This window comes from Mirounga angustirostris, unplaced genomic scaffold, assembly GCF_029215605.1.
Source record: "Mirounga angustirostris isolate CCGP_5_RB_7025 unplaced genomic scaffold, mMirAng1.0.hap1 SCAF_8, whole genome shotgun sequence".
NCBI lineage: Eukaryota > Metazoa > Chordata > Mammalia > Carnivora > Phocidae > Mirounga > Mirounga angustirostris.
The window spans coordinates 33,751,990-33,762,085 of NW_026991716.1; the positions used below are offsets into that span (position 1 = coordinate 33,751,990).

The 10,096-nt window shown below is 47.5% G+C and overlaps 1 protein-coding gene across 4 annotated transcripts in view; it reads left to right on the top strand.

Moving 5' to 3' along the window:
* The window catches only part of RNF8 (ring finger protein 8), a 34,991-nt gene extending 24,895 nt beyond the window's left edge, over nt 1-10,096 (top strand). For 2 of the 4 annotated variants that reach the window (XM_064597552.1, XM_064597551.1), the window contains 3 exons: nt 883-990; nt 2,904-3,108; nt 9,630-10,096. In XM_064597552.1, coding sequence (XP_064453622.1) covers nt 883-990; nt 2,904-3,108; nt 9,630-9,781 — 465 coding nt within the window. In that variant the 3' untranslated portion in view covers nt 9,782-10,096. Of the gene's footprint in view, nt 1-882; nt 991-2,903; nt 3,109-9,625 lie in introns of all 4 variants that reach the window. The other 2 variants (XM_045866817.3, XM_045866820.3) reach the window with 2 other exon arrangements.

A 10,096-nucleotide genomic window follows, 5' to 3' on the forward strand; every position in this document is an offset into this window, starting at 1 on the left:
TGTGTCAAATAACTAAACAAAGTCTTTATAAATAAATAATAAATAAATAAATAAATGTTTGCTTCAAGAGAACATACCTAGGATCCTTCCCAAAAAGTGTGTCCACAGGTGGTCTGACCTCTTGGGGGAAGCAGAGGGAAATTGGACTGCAGACCTCTGCAGGAGGTGGAGGTGGCAAGCATCATAGAGCTTGGATCCCCAAGGGCCTGGAAGAGGCCCTCTCAGCCTCCTGCCTCCAGGGAGGAGTATAAGTATTAGCCTTATTTTGTAGAAGAGGCAGCTGCAAAGAACACAGGGGACCTTATAAACTAATTCAGGCTTCCTGCCTCTTTGGCCTGTTTTTTTTTTTTTTTTTTTAAGATTTTATTTATTTATTTATTTATTTATTTATTTACTTACTTACTTACTTACTTAACTTACTTACTTACTTACTTACTTACTGAGCCACCCAGGCGCCCCTCTTTGGCCTGTTTTTCATGTCTGCTTTCATGTCCAGTAGTTCTTGGTTGCTTGGGATGATTTTATATCACCTCTAAACTGCCGTTAGTTATAGGATATGTAATCCTCATTCTAGTCTTGGGTGGTCTGAACGCTACCTTCAGTTTTTCTCATTTGGTTAGTTCTGGGGAAGGAGACAGACCTACAATGCAAATACAGAAAAAGTGGAGAGAGGAAAGAAAGGAAGACAGTGCCCTATATTAGAAAGCAGTTCTGAGAAATCATAACCCTCTGGGAAAGGGTTTCATTCTCCTGTTGCTGCGCCAGGTTGAATATTTTATTTAGACTCCTGAATCCTATTCCAGACAATTAACCTGTTCCCTGTCCTGTTTTGCATTCTTGTCAGTTCCTCCAAATGACAGGTGGGGTTGTGTGTCTTTGCAGGAAGAGAAGGAGAAGGTGCAAGCACAGAAGGAGGAAGTGCTTAGCCACGTGAATGACGTGCTAGAGAATGAGCTCCAGTGTATTATTTGCTCAGAATACTTCATTGAGGTAATTACAAGCAGTGGCTCATGCCTTCTTACTCCTCTCAACCCTGAACGGAGCCTCGGCTGCACAGGTTCTGCTATAGGGAAACATTCTGAAGAGATTTTTATTCTAGGAATCTATTGTAGTTATCTGACCTCAAAGTGACTTCGAGAGGTGGCCATGTCTCATTTGTCTTTTGTAGTCTTCTTTACCTTTACTGATCTTTTTATTTTGTGTGTTGTTGAGTGTTTATTTGGTACAGTCGCTCTTTTTAGCTGCAAAAAAGCCTTTATTTCTTTGTTGTTGGGAGAAAACGGGGCCATGTGGCATTAGATTTTTGAGGTATCAGAGTAAAGCTGCTCAATAAAGCTTCTCTTTCTTTACTCTGAATGGGCGCAGTGCTGAGAGTGGGCAGATAGTTCATTCAGTCTTTAACAGGGTGGTAAATGTCACTGACGTGTGACCACTTTGGGAATTCAGCCAGATGGAACATATTTCTGGGACTCTGAGGCTCCCTATGAAAACGAAAACATCTCCTAGGTTACCATTTGTTATCATGTCAAATTTTTGCATTTGTGACCAGTTCATCTTATACCATTCATCTTAAACTCAAGTTGTTAAATGACAGTGCTTTTCAGACTTCTTTAAAAAAGAAAATGCGTGCACGCACTCCTTCCTTGTCTCTGGTAGTCTATAGGGAGGTTGAGTCTATTAGCCTCCTGAGAAATCTGTCCTGGGTAGATCTGTTTCTTTTGCTCTGGATCCAGTTTGACTCAGGTCATCATTTCCCCCATAGTTTCTAGTCATTTGATTCCCTACTTTGGAGAGACCCAGTGTGGCTTTGACAGGGCTCTGCTAGAGGGAGGCAAGGGAAGGGATGTTGGGCTGGGTGATGAGTTAGCCCACCCAGAACATCTCCACAGACAACAGACAAACAACCTGACCTGCGCCTTGTTTACCGCAGACTGCGTGACCTTTTCTACAGTCACCTTGTAAAGTCAGTGTTGGAAAGAGGTTTTATTTTAATCAGACAGGTTTTTAGTCCTGTTTGTGAGGATTTATCTCATATAGTTAACAAAATACCTCCTAGTTGGCTTTCTGTGCTTGACTTGGCATTTGAAAAATGCATAATTTCTGGTATTTTCCACTGCTATCCTAAAAGCAGGAATGAAGACTTTTGAGCCTCAGAAAAACTTGTATCTTAGGAGATGTACATAAACAAGAGTAGTGAAGAGCACGGTTTATATTTTCAGAAGTGAAAAGGGCCCTGGCAGACATCTGACCATTGGAGTGACTCGGAGGACCTCCTCAGCTTTAGACTCCCTTCTGCTTTCCCTCTTCTCTCAGGCTTATTTACTTAAGGATTCAGTCACTGTCAGTGAATCCATTACATTTTTTCCCATTGTTTTAGTTTCTTTTTCCCCAGCCTTTTTAGTTGTCTTTTACATGTATTTTACTTTTTAAGTTTTTTTGAGTATAGATGCTGCCTCCTGCCGTTCTGTATACTGAGTATTCAGAGTGTGCTCCCCGTCATCTATTAAGATTGATCTGATTCTCCATTAGCAGGTTATACATTTGTTTCCCATGAGAGAATTAGTGATGTATTTGTACCAAACATTCACACGCTTACTAGTCCTGCTTGTGTCCAGTGACGTTTGTTTGCAAGGTAGCTAACCTGCCTTGGCAGTGTCGTCTGAGTTGGTGGAACAAGACAGACAAATTTGAACTTACCTTTGAGAACGAAGATGAACCATCTGACTTAAAATCTCCCATCCCCAAGAACAATTCTAATACCATCTGTAAGCCCCCTAGATGGGATTAGGGTTAAATTTCCATTTGGCCTTGGAAATGAACTCCTGTCCTAGCTTTGAGATCACAACCTCCCTGGGAAAGTAAGCATGACGGTTCTGATATGTGTGTTCACATTCCCATTGTAGGCTGTCACCTTGAACTGTGCCCACAGTTTCTGCTCCTACTGTATCAATGAGTGGATGAAGCGGAAGGTAGAATGCCCCATTTGTCGGAAGGACATCAAGTCCAAAACCCACTCCCTGGTTCTGGACAATTGCATTAATAAGATGGTAGATAATCTGAGCTCAGAAGTGAAAGAACGACGAATTGTCCTCATTAGGGAACGAAAAGGTGAGTGGGTATGAATAAGAAGGTGAGTGAGTTCCCTCAACAGAAGACTGACAAGCTTAAGTAAGCAGATTTTTTGGTTGGGGAAGAGAGTAGGATAAATGATTCTTAAGCTAAAGAAGAGGAGGGAGAAATGGGAAAAAAGGAAGGAGAGTTGAAGGTAATGAACATGTGAGAAAGAGTTGAGGGAGCATAGGCTCGCGTATTTGAGCAACGGGAAAGGGGGAGACTTAAGTGTATGTACCTTGGTTATGGATGTGGGTAGAAAACACAAGGTCAGAAGGTTTATTGTACCAATCACTAGATGGTGCTGTTGTTCAGGACAGTTCAGTTGCTGTCCAGGTGTTGGCAAAAATCTTGGGCTGGGTACACAATCAGTTATCAATAGGAGATGAACAAATCAGAGATTGACAAATTGGAGAATGCTTGATGAGAACACACATTTTATAGTAAGTCACAGCTTAATTACACAAATTGAACATAATGTTAAATTAGAGAAATTTAATCTTTGAGGATGCTAATATGTCTACCAGCTAGTCTCCCAGTTGGAGAGAATTTGGATAAAGAGATTGGGGAAATGGGTGGGTGAGTTCTCCTAATGAACCATGCTTCCTTGGTGAATATCCACTTATTCAACCAAGTGATCTCATCACCCTTGAAGCTTGCTGTGTTGAGGGTTGCAGAGCCCCTCCACTTGAGACTTAAATGTCCTGTAGTTAAAGATGCATCTTGGGGCAAGGCACAAGGAAGCTAATGGAGAGGAAAAAGGATTGGTTATTGGCCAGGGATGAGAGTGCATAGAAGCAGGCTGGATCCGATTATCACGGTAATAATAGTCCAGCACAGCACTTCCTTCTGGGAGAGCATCAGAGCCAAAGTGCAGTGATGTCAGTTGGCTGCCCATAAGGGCCGAGCAGAGAAGACCCAGAAGCTCACTGCCCCTTACAGGTGCTCCCCACCACCTGGCCATTGGTAACCCAGGTTCATCCATGTCTCTGGCTATACCTTTCTCCCAGTCCAGGGAAACTGAAGGCCTAAACGCCACACTGCTAAGAGTAGGATCTTCTGTCCGCTGCTTCCTTCCTGCTAGCCCTTCAGCAGATGTCAGCCACTTTGAATAGGGCCAGGAATCTGCTGCTAGTCTGCAGGCGGCAATGCTGTGACTGGCCCTTGGCTGATCAGCCAGAGCGGAGGCCGTGAGCCTGTGCAGAGCCAGGTGAAGCAGCTGCTGAGCAGGAAGTGGGCTTGAGCCTGTTCTGCCAAGGAAGGCATCTCACCTGGGGAAGGGGGGGACAGCCCTCAGGTGGTTCTTTGGAACCGAAGTGTTCTCCACTTTCCTGACAGCTGTGTGCTCATAGATTTTGTGCCCAGTTTGAGCCCTCCCAGATCTTTTACCTCGCAGGAGCCGCTTGATTCTGGCAGAATCCCATTGCTCTTCCCCTCAATTCTCCCTCCGTCAGCATTTACGGGAACGGTACACGCCACACGGGGATAAAGAGATATGTACGGCCTTGTCACCGTTCCCACAGCACTAAAGCCCATATGGAGGAGGGAGAGAGGCGAGTAGGCAGTCGGACAAGTCCCACGCCAGTGTGCTGGTACACTGTAGAGGAGCGGGCTGTCGGTTTGGTCGGGGCAGGTGGAGGTCCAGTAGAAAGCTTCATGGAAGAAGTGTCACTTGAACTGAGTCTTCAAGGTTCCCAGGGGTGGAGCTTTCCAAGCAGAGGCTTCAGCACAAAGCACAGAGGCACGAGAAGCGGTGATGTGTTCATAGCAGTGCCCCCTCGTTGCCCATACGTGACAGAATGTCCACATGGGGCCAGGGCAGCCTGAGGACAGCCACGGCTTAGGAAGTGTCCACTGAGGTATCGTGAATGCCTTCTGAGAGGAGCAGTGACCTGGGACCCAGATTCAACCCAGGTCAGCCTTTGAGTTGGAGTGTGCTGGGTCTCGGGGGTTGGGGGGTTGGGACACTCATGTACTTTCTTCACCCAGCCCACTGACTGGGTTTCTTCTTGCGCGTGCAAGCGCGATAGATGGCTTCATGCAGCACTGGAAAGGGAAAGAGGAGCCCCGTGTCTTAAGTTCACCTCTGGCTCCCCTCACACAGTTAATCCTGTAGAATAAATCACACCAAACCCCCCTCTCCCTCCAGAGGCTAAAGAGGGTGCCTCTGTGCCTTGTCGGTAACCCTCGGAGCCGACGCGGTGAACTCAAGCGGCCTCTCCGCTGCGCTCCCCCGCCGGGAGAGGCGCTGACACTGGTCTCCGTTTCTGTGGTTGTTGCAGCGAATGCAGCTCCGAGGTGTTCTCCAGAGACAGACAGAAGGTTCTGAGTCCCGATTTAGGGAAACATGTGCCAGAGCCATCAGCAGCTTCACTGGTCTGCAGTGTGAGGAGGTTTAGAGAAAATTCTCAGTTCAAATACCAACCTTCCTTGCCAGTTGAAAGCTGCTTTAATCCCCAGTGCATGGGAATTTTAAAAAAGGACCAGACTTAGGATCTGGGAACTGGGATTGGCAGGCCTATAATTGTCGGAGTTTGGATACCGCGAGAAGGCTGTTTTCCTCCTGGGCAGGGGTTGCTCTTAACCACAGACTCAGGGAGGGAAACCCATCTGTCGGTGGCAGCACAAGAGCAGCCCCACTCCAGGCCTCCAGGCTGGTGGTTGTCTTCCAGTTCCCTATCCCCGTGGGAGGAGTGATGCCGCATGACTGATGAGCCGCTGATCCTTGTAAACTCTGTGAGGCCAGATTATACAGAGGAGAGGAGGATAATGCTTGGATACTAGATCCTATGTTAGAAAAAGGATGCTCTGGAGCTGGGGCAGATAACAAACATCTAGTAAGTGCTTGTCACATGAATAATTGTGGCTCTCTGGGATATTGATACGAGATTTTCTGAAGGGAAGACATTCTGACATTCCCTATAGAGGATCTCCCTCCGGAGCTGGTGAGGGGCTAGAGCAGTCTTCTGTCAGCTACTTCCCCTCCTCTGTGTGTTCTGTTCTCATTAAATATTGGTTGGTTGACAGAGTGTTAACATTCTCACTTTTCGCTTTCCCTAGCAGTTTCTTTGGGTTGTGCTCAGAAAAGAAGAAAGCAAATTATCTAGAAATAAAATCTTGTCGGTCCTTTAGAATAGTGATTTTCAATCCAGGGGCTTTTTCAGACTGCGTCCCCTGGCTCCCTTGGTACCGTTACACTGAGCCAAGGCTCCTGGCGGGAGTGTGCTGTGGCCTTTAGGTATGCCGAGGTGGGGAGAAGGCTTGAGGAAGCATAGCTTCCCTGAGGGTGACACAGACCCCCCCAGGCTTGAGGGTCGCTGGGAAGATCGACTCAGGTCAGACCACAGGGCCTGTGGCTCTTGCCAGTTGCCCGTAGGCTATGAGGAGGGTGATCCAGACACGGGACAGGAGAAAGTGGCAGTCACTGAAAAGAGATCTGTCTGCCCAGCTGCAAGGTTTTCCGTGATAATGCCCATCCCCCTCTGCTGAAAGACAGCCTCGTAAAGGAGGATGTGGGCATGGCCACAGTAACTGTGTCTGGCAAGCTGAGCTCATCCAGAGAGAATACTTGTTAGCAGGTACTCTTAATCCACCCAGTCCTGCCCCTAGAAAATCTGAAGGGTCGTGCGCATGAGGTCAGCATGCCTGTCCAGCACAGGATAGTTCATCTGGGGGAAAATGGCTCTCAGCAAGGTAGGCATGGGCTAGGGTGTCCACATGCACGCACTCAAATAGTATGTAACACTGAACGCTTTAAAATTGTTGACTTTTTTTTTAAAGATTTTATTTATTTATTTGACAGAGACAGAGACAGCGAGAGCAGGAACACAAGCATGGGGAGTGGGAGAGGGAGAAGCAGGCCTCCCGCCAAGCAGGGAGCCCGATGTGGGACTCGATCCCAGGACCCTGGGATCATGACCTGAGCCGAAGGCAGTCGCTTCACCAACTGAGCCACCTAGGCGCTCTAAAATTTTTGACTTTTAAAAATTCTTCCTTTGTAAAACCGCCATGGGATAGAAAATTAGTAAACTTGTTACTAGAAGCTTTTTTTTTTTTTTCTCCATTACCACCTCCCATTTTTGCACCTTAATTTTCCTTTCCTTCTCTTTGTCTATTGTCCTTCCTTTCCTTATCCCTTGATGGGCATCTCCCCCATCACCCTTACTGGCATCTCAGAATGCATAGTTGGAAATGACAAGGGCAGCGCAGGAACTGTCCCCCCAGTGGGGGAGGGGACCGTGATCGGAGTAGAGGTCAGCCGTGGGATTAATTACAGTGTGTGTGGAGTAGCAACCCGTGAAGCCCTAGAACCTCAGATTGCTCGCTGACTCTAGAGTCTTTTAGACTTTTTTTTTTTTTTTTTAAGATTTTATTTATTTGAGAGAGAGCGCGCACTCGCACAAGCGGGGGGCGGTGGGGAGGGCATAAGGAGAGAAACCCAAACAGACTCCGTGCTGAATGCGGAGCCTGACACACAGAGCCTGAGGCGGGGCTCCATCTCACTACCCTGAGATCATGACCTGAGCCGAAATCAAGAGTTGGACACTCAACCAACTAAGCCACCCAGGCTCCCCTTTTGTCTTCTTAATGATAAAACAGAGTTATTTTGGTTCTCTAAAAAAATGGATTCTCCCTTCCGATGAGCATGTAACTTTATGGTTTGCTTTACAGACATATACTTTTCAGGAAGTTCTTACTATAGAAGGCCACCTGTGTAAATAGGAGTGTCATTAACCAAACCAGATTTTCCCTGAGAGTTTCTTGGTTTCTACACTTAACTCTAGATGAACACAGAGCATTTTTAGATTTCCATGAACTAATCTTAGAGAGTGGCTGGGGTCACTGATTATGTTTCCTCCTCCCTCCCCCATAGAATATCATAGAATTAGGTGCATCACCCGTTGAGGCTTCTCTACACCAGCTGGATATATATCCTGCCCGACTGCCTGCTACTGTGGTTTTTAAGAAATCTAATGAGACCAGACATGCTCCTATTCCTGGCTAAGGCTTCTGCTTGAATTGCTTTCTGCTTTCCGACTCTGGAGAGTTTGGACCTCTTTTACCCTTGTCCCATGAAACCTGAACCAGAACCAATATCTGTTCCTTGCTTCCTTTTGTTTGGGCCTTTCCTTCCCAGTTCCTCCTAAGTGCCAGGTGTTGGGGATAAAAGTAAGCAGGGCATAGGATGAAAAATTGCCTTGTGGATGTAGCAGGAGTGTGGGACATTGATGACTTTATCTAGTACAAGTTTGGGGGGCTGGTGGGGTGAGAGGCTAGTTTGCACAAGTGAATTGGAGAATGAGTGTGAGGTTAGGGAGTAGAGCAAAGTAAGATAGACAGGGTCCTCAAGAAATCTGGCTACCGCCAAGATGGTAGGGACAGCACCAAGAGAAGGCCATAGTTGGAGGAGGAGGTGGGATAAGAGGAAGTTTTTGTTTTGTTTTTTAAAGACATGAGAGATCCAAGTGTGTTCAGTTGCTGAGCCTGTGGCAGAGCTCGAGAGGCTGGGAAGTTGAGATAGTGGGCAGGCTCAGATTCTTTGGAAATCAGGATGGGGCAGGGCAGGGAATGCATGGCCCAGATTGAGGAATTAGTCTTTAAAAGTGGGAGGGTACATCTGTTTTCGAGAGAGAAGGGTTTAATGTGGGAGGGTGGGCAAGGAAATTTGCTTGAGGGGAGTCCAGAGAATTTCTTTCTTGTGGCTTCTGTATTTTTCTGTGAGTTACTAGGTGAGGCCGTTAGCTGCGGGAAGGGGAGCCTTGCTTAGCTCTCCAAGGCTGCCCACAAGTGGAGAAGAGTAACTTTTATAACCCTGTCAGTCCTCCTGCCGACAGTTGTTCAGGACCTCAATCTCAGGGAAGGGGACAGTCTCCCTGGTATCTTTATTGTGCTCTTAGGCCAGGATCCCTGCTTCCCCGGATTGAGGAAACAAACAGTGAATAGCAGTAAATTGTCCCTCCCACTTCCTCCCTGTCTACTACCTCTCCTTGCCTAGTGCTGTGTATATAATTCCTTCGTCCTTCAACACATGTTCATTGAGGGCCAGCTTTGTGCCAGGTGCTGCTCTAGGATCCAGGAATAGAAAGACAAGTGAAAATCTAGTAAGTTAGATGTGATTAGTGCTAAGGAGAAAAAGCAAGGGATCAGGGAGTGATCGTTGCCATTTTTGGTAAGGTGGTCGAGGGAGGCGTCAGAGAGAAGGCAGTACTGGAGTAAAGCCCTGGAGGCAGTGGCCAGGCCGCCCTGCGGGAAGAGTGTTACAGGAAGGGGGAATGCGCCTGGGGAGGCAGAGGGCTGGGAGGCCGCCAGTGTGACCGGAGTGGAGCGTGCCATGGGGGCGAGGGGGGCAGCACAGAAGGACCTCGTGGGCCTTTGGTAGGAGTGGGCCTTGAACTCTTACTCTGGGAGAAATGAGGAGCAGGCTCTGTGCAGCGTGACATGAGGGTGGCAGCAGGGAGGCCGGGCCAGGGAAATGCAGGCTCCTCCTTTAATTCTCTTTTCTTTCTCGTCCAAGCAAGGAGACTGTCCTGAAGACCACGTTCCAGGGGCGTTCGAGGGACTACCAGGCAGTGGAAGCTTGGGAGGGTCTGGAGGATTATCTGTGGACAGGTCTTGGGCCGCTCTGAGATGGCGCGCGGGGCGGAGCCCCGTGGGACAGAGACTGAGTTAGCGAGTCCTCCGCACGACCGTTGTTGGCTGGCCGTGCTGCTACCACGAGGGCTGCTTCCGGGGACTTGATAGACTCCGCTTCCCTGTGTGGTGAATGGGTTATGTATTTCTGTTCTGCTTTTTAACTTTATTGTTTCTGTTAGCGTTTTGGTACCTCAGAAGCCCCTCAGTTGACATTTGTTTTGGACGGGGTGCGGTACCCCTACGGCTGCCCCTAAAAGCTAAGGCAGCCTCTCTTGGAGAGGATGGTCTACCTCTTTGTGAAAACAAGATGTCATTTCCTGGAAATAAAATGTAAAGCCTGTCAGTTGCTCAA